Source organism: Coenobita brevimanus, chromosome 53 (genome assembly GCF_032717465.1).
Source record: "Coenobita brevimanus isolate Jiangsu-jjx chromosome 53, ASM3271746v2, whole genome shotgun sequence".
Taxonomy (NCBI): domain Eukaryota; kingdom Metazoa; phylum Arthropoda; class Malacostraca; order Decapoda; family Coenobitidae; genus Coenobita; species Coenobita brevimanus.
Window position 1 is genome coordinate 1995001 of NC_137006.1, and position 22500 is coordinate 2017500.

Here is a 22500-nt window from a genome sequence, read left to right on the forward strand (position 1 = left end):
CAGAATTTAGTTTCAGACGATTTTATTCAACTTACGGGACATTTTTTTGAATGAGGGGAGGGGTTGAAGTTAGAGATAGCCTTGATCAACCCCCTCACAGCTAGAGATAATCCCAGAGTTAACCAAAAACGCTTACCGAAGCAAAATTGAAAGGAAAGTGACAGTGGATTTTTGAAACTTTGATGGGGTGTGGAGGAGTGTTCAGACAGGAGGTTAAGATGGTACTAAAAAGACGAAATTGATAAGTATTTTCTTCCAGATCAAATTGCCACAAATAATGATAAATGGATAGAGGTTACAGGAATTACATAGTACAGGAATTACAAGGTTGCAGTAATTACAATCAATCCTTCAATCTTAGTGTACCTAGAGATGTTATTTTTAGTTTATTTGATGTTACATACGTTGCGGTAAAGAAACACTGAATTTAAAATGTTGTTACTGTATTTTTGGTGCTTGAGAGGGACGCCTTCACGTGGTGGCACTGATATAACTGAGTGGTGGAGCTGCCTGGTTATACAAACGTCCCTCAGCTATTTCCCTATCCCCAGAAAGGAGGATTGTGGACTGCAGGAGGAGGGCAACTTCAGTCTGCAGTCCACTGGGTTTACACGCAGAAGAGCCGGAGTTTGCAAGTAGTCGAGTGGTTGAGTGGTTCAGAAGGCAAGTGGTCCAGTAGTCGATTGGTCCAGTAAGTGAGTGGTCCAGTGGTCATGTGGTCCAGTGGTGGGGTGATCCAGTAGCTGATTGGTCCAGTGGTCCAGCAGTCAAGTGGTCCAGTAGTCGAGTGGTCCAGTAGTTGAGTGGTCCAGTAGTTGAGTGGTCCAGTAGTCGAGTGGTCCAGTAGTTGAGTGGTCCAGTAGTCGAGTGGTCCAATGGTCGAGTGGTCCGGTAGTTGAGTGGTCCAGTGGTTGAGTGGTCCAATGGTCAAGTGGTCCAATAGTCGATTGGTCCAGTAAGTGAGTGGTCCAGTAGTCATGTGGCCCGGTTGAGTGGTCCAGTAGTCGAGTGGTCCACATCGGTCCAGCGGTTCAGTAGTAGAGTGGTCCACATCGGTCCAGCGGTCCAGGAATCATGTGGTCCAGTAGTCGAGTGGTCCAGTGGTCATGTGGTTCCGTAGTTAAGTGGTCCACATCAGTCCAGTGGTCCAGTAGTCGAGTGGTCCACATCGGTCCAGCGGTCCGAGTCATGTGGTCCAGTAGTCGAGTGGTCCACATCGGTCCAGCGGTCCGAGTCATGTGGTCCAGTAGTCGAGTGGTCCACATCGGTCCAGCGGTCCACACTCCATCCTTCACATCCAACCTTGGCAATTGTAGTGCATATCGACCTGGGCACGATCGGCATCTGAAAAATAAATAAATAAATAACCAGTAATACCAGTTTGAATATTTAACCAGTAATACCAGTCTGAATATTTAACCAGTAATACCAGTTTGAATATTTAACCAGTAATACCAGTTTGAATATTTAACCAGTAATACCAGTTTGAATATTTAACCAGTAATACCCGTTTGAATATTTAACCAGTAATACCAGTCTGAATATTTAACCAGTAATACCAGTCTGAATATTTAACCAGTAATACCAGTCTGAATATTTAACCAGTAATACCAGTTTGAATATTTAACCAGTAATACCAGTTTGAATATTTAACCAGTAATACCAGTTTGAATATTTAACCAGTAATACCAGTCTGAATATTTAACCAGTAATACCAGTTTGAATATTTAACCAGTAATACCAGTCTGAATATTTAACCAGTAATACCAGTCTGAATATTTAACCAGTAATACCAGTCTGAATATTTAACCAGTAATACCAGTTTGAATATTCACCAGTAATACCAGTTTGAATATTTAACCAGTAATACCAGTTTGAATATTTAACCAGTAATACCAGTTTGAATATTTAACCAGTAATACCAGTTTGAATATTTAACCAGTAATACCAGTTTGAATATTTAACCAGTAATACCAGATTGAATATTCACCAGTAATACCAGTTTGAATATTTAAGTAATACCAGTTTGAATATTCACCAGTAATACCAGTTTGAATATTTAACCAGCAATACCGGTTTGAATATTCACCAGTAATACCAGTTTGAATATTTAACCAGTAATACCAGTCTGAACATTCACCAGTAATACCAGTTTGAATATTTAACCAGTAATACCAGTTAGAAGTAATTTTGATGTACCAATATCAGTATCTACTATTTATCTATCCTTTTCTATCAATCTCTCTCTCTCTCTCTCTCTCTTCCATCAACTTCCTATTTCCTTGTTTATATTTTACGTGGAGGCAACAATTGGCGGGTGTCCGGCCTTTGGTTCCTTCTTTACATAAAAAAAATATATTCACCAGCATTTAAGAACTATAATGATTAATTTGACAATGATAGTATTTGTAACTGATTAATAATAATAATAATAATAATAATAATAATAATAATAAAACTATCTACAGCCAGACGCCATAATCCCGTAAAGGGTGGCCGTTTGTCTTTGAGTTATAGTTATAGTTATTTGTTTTATGGGGAGGGGCACTAACCCTCCGCCAACCCACTTGCTGACACGTTGGGAACACGTGTGGGTTGGTTATATGGTTACCACCCAGCGTTGTAAATGGTTTCCTGTCTACCCCCCGCCCCCCCAAAAAAAAGCAATATATAGGCTAAAAAGTTCGGTGCTCATTTTGATGGAGTTACAATAGGTTTTTTGGATTTTCTCTCTCTCTCTCTCTCTCTCTCTCTCTCTTTAGAATTAGAGGACCTTTTCAAGTTTTCTTTCGTGGTTATATTGATGCACGAGTTTATATCACAAGTTTACCGAATATTCTGTTACTGACGCCTTCACGTGGTGTCATCGATATTCAGGAAGTGGGTGGTGGAAGTGCCTGGTTATACAAAGATCCCTCTACTTCCTTCCTATCCCCCGAGAAGAGGATGGTGGACTGTGGGAAGAGGGCAACTTCAGTCTGCAGTCCACTGGGTTCACGTTTCAAATGAACCTGGGCCTGCTACTACTACTACCACCACCACCACTACTACTACTATTACTACCACCACCAACACCACTACTTCCTGTACTACTACTACTATTACTACCACCACCACCACCACTACTTCCTGTACTACTACTAATACTATAACTACTACTACTACTGCTACTATCATCACCACTATTACTACCTCCACCACCATCACTACTACTATTACTACCACCACCACCACTATTACTACTACCACCACCACTATTACCACCTCCACCTCCACCACCACCACACACCTTCACCTAATAATCTGATACACTGTTTACTTACCTGTCAGTTTTTTGAGGCTGCAGTTCCCCCACTTCCTGTTCAACAAAAGCATAACATCTCTACAGTGAATGCAAATCGTACCGGAAAGCGTCTGGCAGCGGTACTGGTTCTGTTTGCACGTTACTGTAACAAAAGAACGTTATTGTTGTTGTTGTTATTATTATTATTATTATTATTCGATCTATCTATCTATAGCCCGACGCCCTAATCCCGCAAAGGGTGGCCGCAGACAAAACTCCTCCAAGTCGCTGTCACCCACCATTTGACTACCCTACCCCCAACTCATCCCCCCTCCCTCATATACCTCTAACTCCATCCCTCCACCTCATCCTCGGTCTACCCCTCCCTCTCCCTCCCTCCTCACCATGCAGTGCTGCTTTGGGTGTCTGCCGTTTCCTCTCTTTCACCCTTCCTCTTCTGTCTTTCCTTCATTCTTTTCTCCTTCTGCCAACGTGACTCTTATAAATTATAGCCAACTGCTCGTCAGTGAAGAAGTTACAGAATATCACAATGAAATACAAAAACATTAAAAAGTTATGTCAGTACTTTTAGGTCGCTAATTCATCATGCACTTCTTCATTTTCATTTTTAGTTACTGCAACACCAGACGTAACACAACCTACTATAATGGCTGCTTGAACATGACTGAGGCAGGGAGACGTGCTTGGTGGACTGACGTGGCTGGGAGACCGTGAGCCCCGTGTATGAGGTGCCAGCCATGGTGTATAGAGGTGTCTTCATCCCCATTGAGCCCCACATTCACCCACCTCTCCTTATACACACCTTGGAGCCAGCCAGCAGAAACAGCAGCAGAACTCGTATCAGTATTCATGATGTACTGTACCACAAAAGGCCAGCTGGTTCCAGGTACTGAGTCTGGCGCTAGGGGTTAACCAGTACCACATATCCAATGATGCATATATTTTTCTACATTATTCTTAGGCAGTTTTTACATTTTTGGCCATTGCTGGGGCGTGACTTTGCTCAGACTGGCTTTCTTTCCTTCTGGGACCATTGTGCACATCGACTGACACACACCAAAGATAAACAACCATTAAAAAATAGTAACGTTGTAGTCCAGTTATAGGCAGCCAAAAATTTACCCAGGAAAACACCACAAGACCTGTACCAACTTCCTGTGACCGCTCAAATTGAAAAAAAAAAATAAAAAAATAAATAAAATCGAAAAAATAAAAATAAAAAATAAATAACATTGGAAAATAAATAAAAAATAAATAAATAAAATAACATTGAAAAAATAGATAATAATAAAATAAAACTGCAACCAAGAGTCCCCTTCTCGGTACCTACCTTGATCACCACCTGGACCGGGTTCTGGACAGGGTTCTGGAACGGGTTCAGGTTCAGGGTCAGTTCCGGGACAACCTCCAGGACAAGGAGGCCCACCTGCAAGTGGTATTGGAAAAAAAAAAATGCAGTAATAACTTGGCTGAACTGGACAAAAAAAAAAAAATAATAACTGATATACTGAAAAAGAATATTAAGAACCAGGCTAAACTTATAGATAATGTAAAAAATATTCTATGAGAGAGAGAATTTAGACATATTATAAGAAACGAATGTAAAAAAAAAGGTGACATTTATTAACATGACTTGAGGCAAATATCTCAACTACACTTTTTTTTTTTTTTTTTTTAAATCGAGGCGAAGATGCATTTGACAAGTGGATGACGACTGGCTGAATGCAACATGTCCGAATAACGTCGTTGTATTTCAGATAATTACCACAACGATTACCACAACAATTCTGATTATCTATCTACCTGTAGCCCGACACCCCAATCCTGCAAAAGGTGGCCGTAGACAAAACGCCTCCAAGTCGCTCTGTCACCCACCATTTGACTGTTCTTCCCCAACTCACTCCCCAGTTCCTCATATACCACAACAGTTACCACAACGATATTATTGGGACATGTGGATTCAGCCAATCATTACCAATCTCTCAAGTGCATCTTCGCCTCCATGAAAAAATACATAAATAAAAAAACTTAGTGAACCAAGGCAACCAGTACCAAAGTTTTCATAAACAAATTAGGAGCAGCTTTGAGTATTTTGAATTGGGCGCAAGAATTTTGAGGATATATGGGCAATCCTTCCTGTATTCTGTAGTTTTGTTTATTTATTTCCTTATTTCCTTATAGCTGTGTACAAGAAGAGAATCATAAAGTTGCCTAGTTCCATACAATCCATTAATTCCAAAATATGTGTATGAGTATGAAAAGTACTACATGCTTAAGAAGGTAAATAAGAGGTAAATAAACAGGTGTGTGTAAAAACGCAATCGTGAGGCTCCGTTAACAAAGAAAATATCCGCAAATGCAATCGTGTTTGCTGGCAACACTATTGGACAGTGGCAACTCTACCATTTTTTCTGAACGATGGATATACGGGAAGTCTTTTTTATATTAGTTTTTTATTAATTTTTTTACTTCCTCTGTTATTTAAAAAAAAAAAAAAAAGCAAAGGAAGGGCTGAGGTGAGTCTGGGCTGCGTGAAGTAAGCTGCAAAAGGAGAAAATCCAAGCCAATTAAGGTAAGAGCACTGCTAGAAGACTTTAACATATAAAAATGCATATTCTACCTATTTAAAATGCGCGCCAAGTTCTATTTTATTTGTCAGGCAGGTGCGCTTCCCGCCTCTCAGTTTGTTTTGCCAGTGCCAGTACACGTGCCTGCAGGTATTGTTGTGGTAAGAGGTGTACAGCTGTGTTTTTCGTTATTTTGACCCTCATCATGTCTCAAAAACGGAAGAATTGGGGTTGTGGCAGCAGCAGCAAAAAACAAACTACTATTACGATGGAAATGAAAGTGGACGTCATTAACAGAGTGGAGAGAGAAAGAGTGATGGGGCACGTGTGTCGTCCTAACTCACGTGAAAATTCGACTTACACAGGAGCTGCAGAAGCCAATTATGTACGGTATGTAAGCTGAGGAGTACTTTTATGAAGATATGCTGCTCTTTCCAGTGTTTCATCTATACTAAATTCTTATCAGTATATAAATATCCCATGCAGGCACAGCACATTTAGATAGATATGATTGTACGTGTTCTGAATTTTGACCGCGTACTTTATAGAGATGTACGAGCGGATTATGATAATGGTGAGGTTGATGGTGTTTTATATAATTATGTACTGAAATCTTTTTAAATGCATTCATTGCCAACCAGGTCTTGACTGACGTGGCCCAAAATACAATTAATATTCTTGTTTTTGCTATTATATTTAAGGTCAGTGGTAAAGAACAGAAATGGCCATGGTATTTTGTGATCATTTTGAATTTCCTCCATGAATCACTGACGGCAGTATTTTAGCAGCCAAATGTGACGAAGATTGCAAAACACACACACACACACACACACACACACAAGGGAATATCAACATGCTATATGCGGAAATAAATGAGCACGTAGGAAGTACAATACCACAAAATTATCTATGCAAACCAGAATACAGCTCTTTCACTATCGCTAGGAAAACGGACGCTATACTCTATACGCTCTAGGAAAACGGACGCTATATTTACAGCTCTAGGAAAACGGACTCCATATTTCCTCTATAAGCTCTAGGAAAACGGACGCTATATTTACAGCTCTAGGAAAACGGACGCTATATTTACAGCTCTAGGAAAACGGACGCTATATTTACAGCTCTAGGAAAACGGACGCTATATTTACAGCTCTAGGAAAACGGACGCTATATTTACAGCTCTAGGAAAACGGACGCTATATTTACAGCTCTAGGAAAACGGACGCCATATTTCCCCTATAAGCTCTAGGAAAACGGACGCTATATTTACAGCTCTAGGAAAACGGACGCTATATTTCCTCTATAAGCTCTAGGAAAACGGACGCTATATTTCCTCTATAAGCTCTAGGAAAACGGACGCTATATTTACAGCTCTAGGAAAACGGACTCCATATTTCCCCTATAAGCTCTAGGAAAACGGACGCTATATTTACAGCTCTAGGAAAACGGACGCTATATTTACAGCTCTAGGAAAACGGACGCTATATTTACAGCTCTAGGAAAACGGACGCTATATTTACAGCTCTAGGAAAACGAAAACGGACGCTATATTTACAGCTCTAGGAAAACGGACGCTATATTTCCTCTATAAGCTCTAGGAAAACGGACGCTATATTTACAGCTCTAGGAAAACGGACGCTATATTTACAGCTCTAGGAAAACGGACGCTATATTTACAGCTCTAGGAAAACGGACGCCATATTTCCCCTATAAGCTCTAGGAAAACGGACGCTATATTTACAGCTCTAGGAAAACGGACGCTATATTTCCTCTATAAGCTCTAGGAAAACGGACGCTATATTTCCTCTATAAGCTCTAGGAAAACGGACGCTATATTTACAGCTCTAGGAAAACGGACGCTATATTTACAGCTCTAGGAAAACGGACGCTATATTTACAGCTCTAGGAAAACGGACGCTATATTTACAGCTCTAGGAAAACGGACGCTATATTTACAGCTCTAGGAAAACGGACGCTATATTTACAGCTCTAGGAAAACGGACGCTATATTTCCTCTATAAGCTCTAGGAAAACGGACGCTATATTTACAGCTCTAGGAAAACGGACGCTATATTTACAGCTCTAGGAAAACGGACGCTATATTTCCTCTATAAGCTCTAGGAAAACGGACGCTATATTTACAGCTCTAGGAAAACGGACGCTATATTTCCTCTATAAGCTCTAGGAAAACGGACGCCATATTTCCTCTCTAAGCTCTAGGAAAAAGGACGTTATATTTCCTCAATCATTAAGCTGTTGTCATTCAAATTTTGCCACCGTTCCTAACCTTTTTAAATTCCTTGACTCAGGGTGAGTCTTTTGTTTTTTTCTTTACTTTTATTTTATTTCTTCTTATCAGATGATTTTACATATGGTAGATGGTGGTGACCATCATCCACTCACTTGATGTAGTGCTGCCTACTCCTTCCTTAGCCTTTATCATTCTTTTTCTGTGCCTGCCCTTCTCTCTTCCTATTTCTTCCATCTTTTCTGTCACTTCTTATTGCTTTTCTTTCCTTTACAGGTGGCTTTACATTGAGTGACAAGCCAAATGGTTTCCTGTAAGCCAAGAAACCATTTACAACGCTGGGTGGTAACCATATAACCAAACCATACGTGCTCCCTACGTGTCAACAAGTGGGTTGGTGGAGGGTTAGTGCCCCTCCCCGTAAAACAAATAACTCAAAGTTAAATGGCCACCTTCTACGGGATTATGGCGTCTGGCGATAGATAGATAGATGATTTTACTGAACTTTGGAAAGGCCTCTCGTACTGAATGGGATAGGTTGGCTGTGTGTAACTCCTCGCAATTCTTCTTTTCTTAAATAAAACCGTTAAGGGAGAGTAAAGATGAAAATTATATCCCCAACCTCTTCAGTATACAGTTCTTACTTTATATGTGGTACGGTATTTCTATCTATTGCCAGACGCCTTAATCTCGTAAGGGGTGGCCACAAACAAATCGCCTCCATGTCGCCGTCCCCCTCCATTTCACTGCTTTCCCCCCAGCTCACATCCCTCTCTCATATACCTCTCCATTCCAACCCTCCATCTCATCCTCGGTCTTCCACTCCTTCTTTCCCCCTCCACCTCACTCACATACACACTCCTCGTTAGTCTCTCGCTCCCAGTATTCTCATAACCGATACAATGGCATTACTTAGTGGCCTCAAAATAGCGAATCCTTTTTATAACCCACACATGTATAAAAAAAAAAAATAGTATAACTTACATTTTTTAACTATACTCCTGTTACTCGAACTTGGCCCAGATTTTCGTCTTTTTGCAGTTTATGTAGAACGACGGCTGAGAATGACACTACTACGACTCTGCATCCTTTCCAAACGACTTTTCTTCTTCTCTCTCTCTCTCTCTCACTAGCATCATTTTCTGGTGTTAATTCAAAGTATATTACTGGCATCCTTACCAATACCACTCTGCATCCTTTCCATACCATCTTCTTTCTTTCTTTCTCTTTCTTTCTCTCTCTCTCTCTCTCTCTCTCTCTGACGAGCATCATTTTCTGGTGTTAATTCAAAGTGGATGGATGGCAATTTTAGGCCAAGTTAGGGTAATAGGAGTATAGGAGATTGGCATTTCTCTGAGGCCTAAAAATTGACTCCTTATAATAACTATCTATGTATCTATCGCCAGACGCCTTGATCTTGTAAGGGGTGGCCACAAATAAATCACCTCCACGACGCACTGTCCTCTGTCATTTCATCGTCCTACCTCCAACTCACCCCCCCCTCCACTATCTATTTATCTATCTATCGCCAGACTCCTTGATCTTGTAAGGGGTGGCCACAAATAAATCACCTCCACGACGCACTGTCCTCTGTCATTTGGCTGCACTACCTCCTACTCACACCCCCTCCCATAATATCTCTCCACTCCATCCCTCCATGGCCTTCTCGATGTCCTCCTCCGCCTTACTCACATACTCGTTTCCCCCTCCACCTCACTTACATACCTCTCCCCCTCCACCTCTCCCTTGGTCTCCCCCTTCTCCTTTCCCCCTCCTCCTCATCCTTGGTCTCCTCCTCCTCCTCTCTCCCTCCACCTCATCCTTGGTCTCCCCCTCCACCTCATCCTTGGTCTCCCCCTCCACCTCATCCTTGGTCTCCCTCTCCTCCTCATCCTTGGTCTCCCTCTCCTCCTCATCCTTGGTCTCCCCCTCCACCTCATCCTTGGTCTCCCCCTCCACCTCATCCTTGGTCTCCCCCTCCACCTCATCCTTGGTCTTCCCCTCCACCTCATCCTTGGTCTCCCTCTCCTCCTCTCTCCCTCCACCTCATCCTTGGTCTCCCCCTCCACCTCATCTTTGGTCTCCCCCTCCACCTCATCCTTGGTCTTCCTCCTCATCCTTGGTCTCCCTCTCCACCTCATCCTTGGTCTCCCCCTCCACCTCATCCTTGGTCTCCCCCTCCACCTCATCCTTGGTCTCCCTCTCCACCTCATCCTTGGTCTCCCCCTCCACCTCATCTTTGGTCTCCCCCTCCACCTCATCCTTGGTCTCCCCCTCCTCCTCATCCTTTGTCTTCCTCCTCATCCTTGGTCTCCTCCCCCTCCTCCTCTCTCCACCTCACTCACTCTCCTAGTCAGTCTCTCAGTGCACAATGACTCACCTGCTTGTGTATCCTGTTCAGTGTTAATTATAGTATTGCCCCACACCTCCTCCTCATCCTTGGTCTCCCCCTCCTCATCCTTGGTCTCCCTCTCCACCTCACTCACACTCTCCTAGTCAGTCTCTCACGGTGCACAATGACTCACCTGCTTGTGTATCCTGCTCAATGTTAATTATGGTATTGCCCCACACCAACACGGGGGAGAAGGTGGTGAAGGGAGGCAGGCCAAATGGATTGTACTGCGGGCCGGGGAAGCCGAATGGAGGCAAAGGATAGAGTGCAGTGAAGTCCGTGTTACCTGTGAAAGGAAGGGTCGTTCATGAGTAGGGACAGTAGGGTGGTGTGGTGGGAGAGGGGGGTCGTTACTGAGGTAGTGGGAGAGGGGGGTGGTTACTGAGGTAGTGGGAGAGGGGGGTGGTTACTGAGGTAGTGGGAGAGGGGGGTCGTTACTGAGGTAGTGGGAGAGGGGGGTCGTTACTGAGGTAGTGGGAGAGGGGGGGTCGTTACTGAGGTAGTGGGATAGGGGGGTCGTTACTGAGTAGGGACACAATATTTCAGGGCAAAAGGTATGGGATATGGTGCGGGAATAGGGACGGTAGGGTGGTGTAGTGGGATAGGGGGGTTGTTACTGAGTAGGGACACAGTAGTAAAATATGTTCATGTCTATAGGAGGGCAAGGGTGTATGATGGAAGGTGGCATGTCATGAGAAGGGTTGTTCCTGAGTAGGGATAGTCCTGGGGCAAATGGCTTGGAGATTGGTGTTGAGAATGGTGTGATATTTGTGAGAAGGGTTGTTACTGAGTAGGGATGGTATTGAAGAGAAAAATGCATGAGGGAGGGTGGTGTGGTGTGGTGTGGCAGAAGATCACGGGAGAGTATATGGAGGATGGTGTGTTGTGGTGGAGGGTTGTATAGTGTAGCACGAGAGAGAGACAGAGGAGGGTGTATGAGGAAGGATACTGTAGTGTGACGTGGTTGAAGGAGATTATTCTAAGGCCTGATAGAGGACTGCATCAAAGAGACTATCTATCTACTGTCAGACGCCTCAATCCCGTATGGGGTGGCCAAAAACAAATCGTCTCCATGTCCCCCTGTCCAACGCCATTTTCCATCCTTGCTCCCAGCTCTCAAAAGACACTTGGCATAATTAAGAGAAAGAGGTGTTCTTGAATAGGGACAACTCGAAAAAATTGTATGAGGAAGGGAGGTGTGGTATGGCTGAAGGGGGTTATTCTAAGGCTTGTTGTTCTCCATGAATGCTGTGCTCATCTTCACAGATATAGAGGGGTCCATCAAAGAGACAGCATCCTCACACAGGGTCCTGACTTTGGGAGAGCCACCCTATCAACACGCTCAGGCTCCACCGGATCTTCATGGAGGTATAAATCATTTTTTTCCCCTATAAATAAAGATAAGAACACCAACAACATTAACATAATAACGTGAAGCGGGGGCTTATCCCTCCTATTAATACAAAATTTATAAATCTTGCTGTCACAATTGATGTTTAACCCATTCACTGTGATGTCTACTTCCCTATAAACTAAAAGGAAGATGGTGGACTGCTGGAGAAGGGCAGGCCTTCACCAAGTTCAAGTTTCAGATGAACCTGGGGCAGATGTGAACTAGGAGTACAGTACCTGCTGCCTGAGGCTAGTTCTGCCTGGCGGCCCTGTTATCTGAATGCGTACATACACACCTTTATATACTGCCATATGTCACAATGTCAAACATTAAAGGAAAAATGCCACTGTATTTTCCATCTGCTAAAGTTTAAATAAGACAAAACAAACTACAGTTTTGCCACTGAATTTAACGTTTCATGTAAGAAAATACCAGTAATTAACTTTTAAGTTTAATGCAAATAAACATAACTTTTTTTTAAGTTAACTGATTTTTAACTAAGAAACTTCACTTCGAGTCTTGCTGTTAGAAATATTTACTTATTAGGCCCCCCCCCCCATTACCTTCTGGCATTATTAGCTTCAATGTAAACCCGCCCCTGACCTGGGGTAACTACTACTGATACTCAAATGACGTGTGAAGGTGAGGGGCGCCTTCACGTGGTGGCACCGACATAACTGAGCAGTTCCACTGCCTGGTTATATATCCCTCACCTCCCTCCCCATCCCTCCGAAATGGGAATGTCGGTGTTCGGGAGGAGAACAGCCCATCAGGCCCACGTTTCAGATCCGCCAAGGGTTGCAGCTCCCGCTACTAGTACTACAACTGTTACTACTACTACCACTGTTAGTACTACTACCACTGTTACTACCACTACCACTATTACTACTACTACTACCACTATTAGTACTACTACCACTGTTACTACCACTATTACTACTACTACCACTATTACTACCACTACCACAATTACTACCACTACCACTATTACTGCTGCTACCACTATTACTCTTACCACCACTACCATTATTACTACCACTACCACTATTACAACTACTACTAGTACTACTACCATTATTATTACTGCTACCACTATTACTACTACTACCACTATTACTACTAATAGTACTACTACCATTATTACTACTACTACCACTATTACTACTACTACCATTACTACTACTACTAGTACTACTACCATTATTACTACTGCCACTATTACTACTACTATGACTACTACCACTGTCTACTACTACTACTACTATTACATCTATGCCTTCCAATCTAGTGAACTACTTTATACACCATTCTTGCTCACAGCGACACATAACCTTCGCAGATTACAGACATACATCGATACTTAATACACTGAAACACGTCACTTGTATATTATGGAAAATACACTGACATATGACACAGTGAAAAATGGCACACACACTGACACATGACACGCTGACTCATGACACTTACTCTGACACGTGGCAACTCCTTGATCAATGACGCACACCTCAGTCTCCTCACAGCACGGCGGGTCACACGGGTTGGTAACTGGCAGGGAAAAGACATCACCTATTATTATTAGTATTTTAAAATTCGGATTACCCTTAAACCATCAAAAAGTAGCAAAGAAATATAACAGAATTAGTGAGATGAATGGGGCCTGCATTTTGGCACCTAATAACGTCATCCTCAGTCTAATGCTGGAAACTATCTCTGAGATCCTCCACACCGGGTCGTGATTGGTGTTTGTTTTAATATTATGTTAGTGCAGGAAAAGTTGTGTCATAAATATAAGTCGATCCGAAAGGAATTAGTGCATTCAAAACGGCCTTAGATAATCCTGGATATTCCCCTGTGACAGAAATTGAGAATTCGTACATTGTTGTTGCAAACTTTGTCCGTAGAGGCCAATCACTGGACAGCCCCAGCAGTTCGCCCTTCAGGTCTCATGAGAGTTGATCCTCTGCAGCAGTAAGCAGTTGCCGTTTTCAGTCAAGTTTTTCTGGATTTGTCTCTTTTGGGAAGTTCATTCTGAAGTGGTCCAGAAGGCCCTGAAGATGAGTGGTAATAATTTCTCTGATGTCAGCCACATTCAACTCATTCCCCTCCACGAATTCTTCCAGCTCAGGAAATATTTCCACACAACCCCCCCCCCCCTCTACTCACACTGCCCATCGTTCCAGACAGACATGTTTGTGTCTGGTCTTTGTAGTGTTTAGTTCAGCATATTAAGGTTTTCGAATATGCAAGACAAACATGCTAGGCTTGATAGCCAGAGTCAGTCAGATGGTCAGCGAGTTGGGATCCAGAATTGATTAGGAATAGAAGCACCACATCTCGCAACTCATACAGGCGGGTGAGAACTTTCCGCTAGGAAAGTCACCTGGTCTCTATATGGAACAGAAGGACTTCATGCTCTGAACCCATCACCTTGCAAAATGTTGCGAACAGCCTGGTGTTCATGGGATGCGATTTGATATATAATGGTTTACTATTTTGTTCACAACTTGAAGGACTCTGTTTAACTCTGGAACCAGGGCTTTGCTGCGAGTACGACAGTGCTTTAACCTGATGTGAGGAGCCACTTCTAAGATTTTTGCTCATAGCCCTTTCCTTTTACTCAGTATTGCCCCAGCATTGTCTGTGCACACACCAACACATTTCTCCCAGGAGAGTCTCTTTTTCTTACATATTGGTGTCTAGCTTCATGAAAATATTATCATTCCTGTGCAAGTTACCTGCAGTACAGTGCAAAACAGCATGTCTTCCTGAAGCTTTCCATCAACACTGCAGTTGATGAATATAAGCAACTGTGAAGAATCTGATACATCTGTTGATTCATCCTGCTGCGAACGATATTTCCCATCTTCCACCCTGTCAGTCAGCTGACACTTGATGTCACCTGTGATGTCTTCAGTACACCGAATAAAGGTGTCATTAGACAGGGGGTCTGATTCAAGCTACCGGGTACGTATAATACCCGACACGCAGTTAAAAGTGTGGATCCTGATAATCAGATATACCAATTTTTCTCTGGCACCAAACACAATCAGGGTAATCTGGATAACTGCAAGATTTTTGCTGTCAGTGAAATGCATAAAAGTCTGGCAGCCCATCATGTGTACTAATGGTGCTCGGTGTCAACAGATCCTGATGTGTGACAGTTATGGTCAGGATAAAATGGTGAGGGACAGGGGCAGGGGGAAAGTGTATCTTGATCCTCGAAAAAATAACATAAAACGTATACCATTTCTATCAGTTGTCTCTTTGGACTCTAGCAAAGGAAAACTGAAAATATGTACATTAATTAAAATGATTTAATATAACAATTTGGCATTTTGTAAAAAAAAAAAAAAAATCTCAATTTCCTTCAAAGTTTACCGTAACTTTCAAAGGTAAGCATGCACAAAACGTAACGCATATTGCAAATGTAGTCTTAGCAACCGCTGTACTCAATGTTGTTCGACGTTTCGTATATGTAACAAACACTGATTTTCCAACACAAAGTTGTCATGCGTTTCTTACCCTACATTCCAAATGTCTTCCACACCTGTAACATTTCGTGATGCAGGGAGTTCAGTACACAATGCTGCTTTATAACAGAAATTACACATTTACTGTATTCGTTTCATCTTTCGGCCTCATGGTAGGTCGCGACCCACAGTTTAACCTCGGCCATAAAGCATAGGCCCGTAGCCAGACTTTTCAAGTGGGGAGGTCGTTTTCTGCTGAATCAGGACTTGCATTGCAGCTGGCAGGTCAAAGGTGTGCTGCATGGTTGCTGTGGGTGTCTGAGTGCATGCATAAGCGATGCTGAGAAGCAGTACAAAACTTCTGAACAAAGGAGAGTGACTTTTTCACTGATATTAAAGAGCAGACCATGAGAAAGTAAACCTTTAGGAAACTGAGGGGATCGTCTGACCCTTTCGACTCCTCCCTGGCTACAACCCTGAAACACCCTCATCTGTGTGGGACCCAAACCAAACTCGCCACCACAGCTCTAAAAGGTGTATGGCTGTCACGTGACTGGCCATTTGGGAGCTTTAGGCTGCAAGGAAGCTGAAAATGTCGACACTGACAATTTTCGTAACAGCATAAATCGCGTTTAAAATAGACAATCAGGTATTTGCTAAACAATGTTAGGGTTCGATTTAGCTGTCAGTGAGGAAAGCAGTAAGCAATTTATCAAACTTGGTAAACTGACGAAGTCTTCCATATTGTATTTTTCTTGTTTATGGCAAAATCAAAGCATATATTCAACAATTTGTATTTGATATTATATGGAAGCTATATTCACATATTTTTGCATTACAGAAGCGATTTTTGCAAACATGATGAAAAGAATGTCAATATTTTCAATTTCCTGGTGACCCAAAACTGGCAAGCGGTCAGTTATGATTTTTCCCTTTCGGACCCACACACCCCACACAGCAGAGGGCGCGTCACGGTACGATGATATTACAACCTATGATAATATGTATAAGGGTGAAATTATATAGCTGATCACGAGAAAAGAAGCATCTGTCTCAAACTCACTTATAGGGGCTGAAGGATCAGTGGTTGGTCCGCCAATGTCAGGCGTCCCCCCAGTGCCGGTGCCGGGACCTGACCCAGAAGCGTTGCCACCATCAGTAGTGCTGGAACCTGCGCCACCATCAGTAGTGCTGGAACCTGCGCCACCATCAGTAGTGCTGGAACCTGCGCCACCATCAGTAGTGCTGGAACCCGCGCCACCATCAGTAGTGCTGGAACCCGCGCCACCATCAGTAGTGCTGGAACCTGCGCCACCATCAGTAGTGCTGGAACCTGCGCCACCATCAGTAGTGCTGGAACCTGCGCCACCATCAGTAGTGCTGGAACCTGCGCCACCATCAGTAGTGCTGGAACCTGCGCCACCATCAGTAGTGCTGGAACCCGCGCCACCATCAGTAGTGCTGGAACCCGCGCCACCATCAGTAGTGCTGGAACCCGCGCCACCATCAGTAGTGCTGGAACCCGCGCCACCATCAGTAGTGCTGGAACCTGACCCACCACCCAGATTTATGCCGAGAGATAATATTCTAGGATGGATGTTGGTGCCGTGGGTGGGAGTGGAGCCATACAGGATCAGCGCCAACAGCAGCAGCAAGCGTGGCACAGCAGCAGCAGCGGCGGCCATCTTGACAGTCGCTAGTACACACTCACTGCAATGGTTACCAAATACTTGTCATTTTTAGGGGTTCAGCCTGACTGGGTGAGAACTCTTGTTGTTTCTCTTATTATTATTACTATTATTACTGGCTTAGTAAATACCTTTTATCTGCTAAGCCACTTATATGATCTAAACCAAATTTGGTGACCTTATTCATCCCATAGCTCCTCGTCGTTTGACATGGAAATTTCTATAAATGGCTGCCATGTTTGGTTGCCCTTCAATTATCAAAAAAAAAAAAAAAAAAAAAAAACACTAAAGGCAGAATGTTGAGACTTTACACATACGCCTGAACTACCTTTGTGAACTTATCCGGTTAATGCGAAATAAATCTGAACTATTTGGCCGCCATAATGGAGTGTACAAATTTTTTCAAAAATTCGTTCAAAAATCTCCAGAACCACCAAGGATCACCTGTAAGATTTTGCATATATACCGGCCATATATAGCAGAAAAGGAGATGTTCATGGGATTAAAATCCGTAACTGTTTGGCCGCCATACTGGATATCTAACAGTCCCAAAGTTAACTCCAAAAAAGCCTTTTCCCTGAACCGCTGTTTGCAGGACTTTGAAATTTTGCACATGTAACCTGACTGCTGTAGTGAACTAAAGATGGGAATAAAATGTGTTGGCCACACCCGTATGGCCACCATTTTTTATTACTTGAAAAAGAAAAAAAATCAATCGCACAATAGTTTCGATATTTTTAGTATATGACTGTTTATGGAAGGGGAAGCAAAATTTTTCTTGGGATTAAAATCAAAGGACCGTTTGGCCGCCACAGTATGTAATCTTTCTGTTTTGAACTGGTAAATCAGAGGATGTCAACATAAAACTTTTGCAAAACTACATTCCCAGTCGCTGTCTTGAGATATACGATGATCCGAACCCCAAAGAAATGTCTGACTTGAGCTGACCTGAATGATGAAGGGCGGCTGAACTGGCGGCTGTGTCAATGATGAAGTGGTGTGCTATGGATGCTGTGAAGTAGACGAAGGCTGATTGGTTAAGATTCGTCCATCTATAGTTTAATTACTATGGACACGGGCAGAAACTGAAAGAAACAAGCCGGGTTTTATACACCTGGCCGACACCCGAATGCCACTTTTACCAGAAGCCCGTCCCCAACACCAGCACGAAGACAGTTGCAACATTTCACAATATCACTAAACTTGCTCTCAGCTTTTGCTCCCCTCCCCCCCCCAACCCTTCACAAGTAAATACAGCTACGTAAAACCATCCTGGCAGTGGCAGCTCAACACGACCACAAAAACTTATTCTCAGAATTTGCTAAAAGTACAGAAAAATAAATAAAATACCTAAAACCACTCCGACACTGGCGCCTCAAGACTGCCAAAGTTGCCAAATTCACAATAACGCTAAACTTCCTCTCAAAAGTCGCAAGAATGTGAAAAAAAAAAAAAATAATAATAATAATAACACCGGCAATCCTAAATCAAAACCAGCATAGTTACCAGATTCACATTAAAGCAAAGTTTCCTCTCAAAATCGGTACTAGTGGCGTTAACAAAAAAAAATATATATATAGAAAATATAAAATAAACTTTGAACTTGCTTCCCAAACTCGCTAACCGACTACCTTTTTGAAGAGCAACGCATTAAGTATTTTTTCCACTGCTTGAAATTTTAGGTGTAGTCTCATCCGTGCAGTTTTTTTTTTTTTTTTTTTAATTGTTGAAAATATTTCCATTCTGAAGGCATCTGATAGACTGATAACACTTTCTGTCACGCTATTGGCTGAGGTGTAATTTTGTCAGCCAATCAGTGGAAAGCACAAGATCCTCGTGATGCGGACGTGTAGGAGGCGCATGGGAGTGAAAGCGGCAGGGTACGTGGGATGGGGGATGGTTGAAGGAGAAATATATCACTCACTAATGAATCTGACTCTACCTACAGTATATCTGGTACTACAGAATATGGGGTTTGAAGGTTAATATACTTAGGTAGATCTGCATTTAAAGATACAGTATTCGAAAGGGTAATCAACTCGACTGGGATACGATGAAATCTGTTGAACGGGGGTAAATACAGTTCTCACTAATGAATCTGGGAATAAATATGAATTAGCATCACCAGGCGTGGCATACCACGAAATACTGCCTCGCCACACCTGACACAGACGCAAGCGGGGTTAACTGCCTATTAGAATCTAATTATGGAAAATGTTCAGAACAGTAGCAGCAGCAGTAGTAGCAGTAAATAGTAGTAGGAGTAGTAGTAATAGTAGCGCTAGTAAAAATTTATATAGATAGATAGAGAGTGAAATAATGTTGCGCTTAAAGAACATGTTATGGAAAACGCTGGTTGTAGATATCCATTAAGTACTACTATGTTCTGGTTGTACTAAGGTTTTCCAGTAGTCTCCCAAGAACTGTTGTCTCCTCTGGGGAAGAGTCGCATTTATAAAAATCAAATCTGGTGGGTGTTTTACTCTTCATGTGTTTATATTCATGCGTGCTCCTTCCGTGTCAATAAGTGGGTTGGCGGAGGGTTAGTGCCCCTCCCCGTAAAACAACAAAGTCGAAGACAAAGTGCCACCCCTTACAGGATTATGAAGTCTGGCTGTGGGTAGATGGATACCGTAATATTTAAAAATTTAATTTGGTGTCGTGAACTTATAGCTGCGTGATCCCTAAAACCAAAAGGGCGATCAAGTGTCCCTTTTTCAATTTCTCTCTCTCTCTCTCTCTCTCTCTCTCCTGTATATATCATTCATCATCATCCAGGACCTCCTCTCCCACCCCAGGACAGGGTGAGGAGTAGCAACGTCCAGACAGGCCAAATTTTTCCCAATCTAGTCGGCCACGCTTTCATTCACTCATACCGGTATACAGTATAAACCAAGGTCAAACGTACTGGGTGGTGTTCTATTATTGTGGTCATCTCTTGTACATGTCCAGCTAAGAAGTTACGTATTATGGCCTTCATGAAACTCTTAGAATATTGTTTAGGTCCTTCAAGATGCGGTGTATGATTCTTCTTCTTTTTTTTTTTTTTTAATGCAAAGAAGGAATCAACGGTCAGAACCCCGCAAGATTAATCCCTCCAAGAAAAAAACAAAACCAAGATAACAGATCCACATTCAAGCTCTCTTCATCTGGACGGTTGAAATCTCCTATAAATATAAGATGTTGTCTACTTGCATTCACACTTGGTTTAGTATTTCGAGAAGGTCGTTGCTATTCCTCTGAGCTGTTTTGAGTTCCGCCTGTAAACCATACCAGTTATAACCACAGAGTTATACATATAGAGCGCGCGTCCCTGTGTTGTGGTATGGGCGATAAGTGAAGCCAGCGGGCCCGGCGCGGCGGCCATCTTAGGATGCCCACTGTACCGAGTCCCGACCTTCCCGTACAGCTCATCATAATTCACAAATACTAACCTTTCCCGAGTGTTTTTTTGCATTATATCCTGATGTAAATAGATAGAGCAGTTATCAATATAATTACTTTAGCTATTTTAAGCCTTTTCTCCATTACTATTGCGCTCTGAATGAAGTGAGAAGAAAAGTTATTCCCGGTCCCCTTACCTTGTCTCTACGCACCATTTTACTTTGGATACACAAAAATCAACGATTAGAAGCGAACATATACCAATTTATTAATAGCATTACATTAATTGAGTGGATGGTGAGTGCCCTCACTTACTGGTTCTTAAATAATACTAACTTAGTGTTTTCCTAACATAACAGCCTTCTACTTTAGCAGTGGTTGCTTTTGCAAGATGATGCAAACGTATCTTGCAATATGCAAAGCACCACTGCTTTAATAAGAGAAAAATGTGATTATCAAGTGAACATTCAAACATATGGGAATCATGTGTTTTAAATGCAGTGCTACCAGTCTCTTTCAATACAGAATATGCAACTAGAGAGGAAATTCTGGGAATGTTACGTAGCTCTTTGTAATGACTTTTAAACATTTACTGAAATATTTTCTCTGTTGATCTGCAGACAGACACAGCATTCATAGAGGGCTTTATCAAGCCGCCTTTGTCCTTAACCAGTATCAATGCACAACTTTTATCATTGTTTTTAATTTCTGTTGCTGTAAGTGCAGACAAGCAGTCTGGACATGAAATATTTCTTACCATTTTAACTGCATATCCGGCAATGTAACCTACTGCAGCTTCCTTATAATCTGACACATCTGTAAAGTTTGGACAGTCTACATAATCATGATCTTCTTGGGCAGGACTGCGAGGAATGATATCATATCTTCTTGCCATCATAATATCTTCAGTTTTATCCTCTAAAGTTTTCTTCATGACACTGCTAGATGTTGCAGATGTGAGCACTTCAGTGAGGTCTTGTGCAGAGACATTCCTGTTTGACGTTTTTATTTCATGCCTCAGAAGGAGTCTCTGTATGCTGCCATGAGGTTTAACGCAGAAGGGTTATTTGAAAGCCACCAGATGCTCGAATTGCACAGAAAAAGAGTTCTAAGTTATCCTGTGACAGCTTATAAGTTAGAAAGTACTGGAGTGGCTTATTTACACCTACAAACTGTTTATAAAGTGCCTGAGCACTCTTAATGGCAGCCAAAAAAACAATGAAAGGTGTCTTTCTAGAAGTTTTGTACATGAGGATGTCATCAGAATTAGTGATAGTCATTAGATAAGCAAATGCTTGATCTAAGAATGACATTGAAACTACTTCTGTCTCAGGTTGAAGTGCTGCTTTCATTCCTCTAGCAAATTTGTTTCTCGAGTTCAGTACATCAAAAAGTTTATCAGCCATTTGCAGAAATTTAACTGTACCCTGACAATCCTTAAACTGTGGGAGATGTAATGAATCCCGACAGAAGATTAATGCATCTGCTACACTAGAACTCAGTGTTTGCGCAGCAAGTTTTACTTTCATCTTTTGAGTGTGCCATGAAAGATGGATATCCCTGAGTTTATTTCCTAAATGAAGGCCCTCCTCTTCTTGAAGTTGATGCAGTGCTTGAATATATTTCCATTCTATTTTATTTCCTGATCACAGAGAAACGAGAACATCTTACCTGTTTTGAATTGAGCGTGAGACTGGGCATCCCAATATGGCCGCTGAGCCACTTCCGGTTGCGTCACTTTCAAACCAGGGTGGCGCACTCTATATGTATAACTCTGTGGTTATAACATTTACGTTCTCCTTTAGGCTACAATATCCAGCCTGCATTCGAATCGTAATAATTTAAATTCAAAAAGGTATAATGTTAAGCCTTTTGTATATAGATTAGAAAGCCTTTTTTTGGGGAGGGGAGGGCACTGTCTTTCCTGATTAAGTTTTAACATATCTTTCATTCACGTCACTTTTACACCAAGACTCACGTACACGTCCAACTATCTATGTATTGCCAGACGTCACCATCCCATAAAGGATGACGATGATGATGATAATAAT

The 22500-nt window shown here is 42.2% G+C and overlaps 1 protein-coding gene across 1 annotated transcript; it reads right to left on the minus strand.

Moving 5' to 3' along the window:
- Window positions 1–1120: 1120 nt before the first annotated feature.
- Window positions 1121–16911, minus strand: LOC145400703 (uncharacterized). The gene is made up of 7 exons (XM_080273139.1): window positions 16688–16911; window positions 16441–16649; window positions 13375–13452; window positions 10645–10797; window positions 4635–4730; window positions 3324–3446; window positions 1121–1344 (listed from the first exon to the last, which is right to left on the minus strand). Exons 1-7 carry the CDS (start codon window positions 16909–16911, stop codon window positions 1292–1294), a joined length of 936 nt encoding a protein of 311 aa, XP_080129265.1. The 3' UTR covers window positions 1121–1291.
- Window positions 16912–22500: the final 5589 nt, after the last annotated feature.

What these genes read in the sequence shown, in the direction of transcription:
- LOC145400703 (XM_080273139.1), bottom strand. Translation starts at nt 16,911, where the DNA reads ATGGTGGCGCGGGTTCCAGCACTACTGATGGTGGCGCGGGTTCCAGCA. An exon ending in TGATCCTTCAGCCCCTATAA is followed by an intron (nt 13,453 to 16,440) that starts GTGAGTTTGAGA and finishes TTTCCCTGCCAG; the next exon opens with TTACCAACCCGTGTGACCCG. An exon ending in TGAGCAGGATACACAAGCAG is followed by an intron (nt 4,731 to 10,644) that starts GTGAGTCATTGT and finishes TACCACTTGCAG; the next exon opens with GTGGGCCTCCTTGTCCTGGA.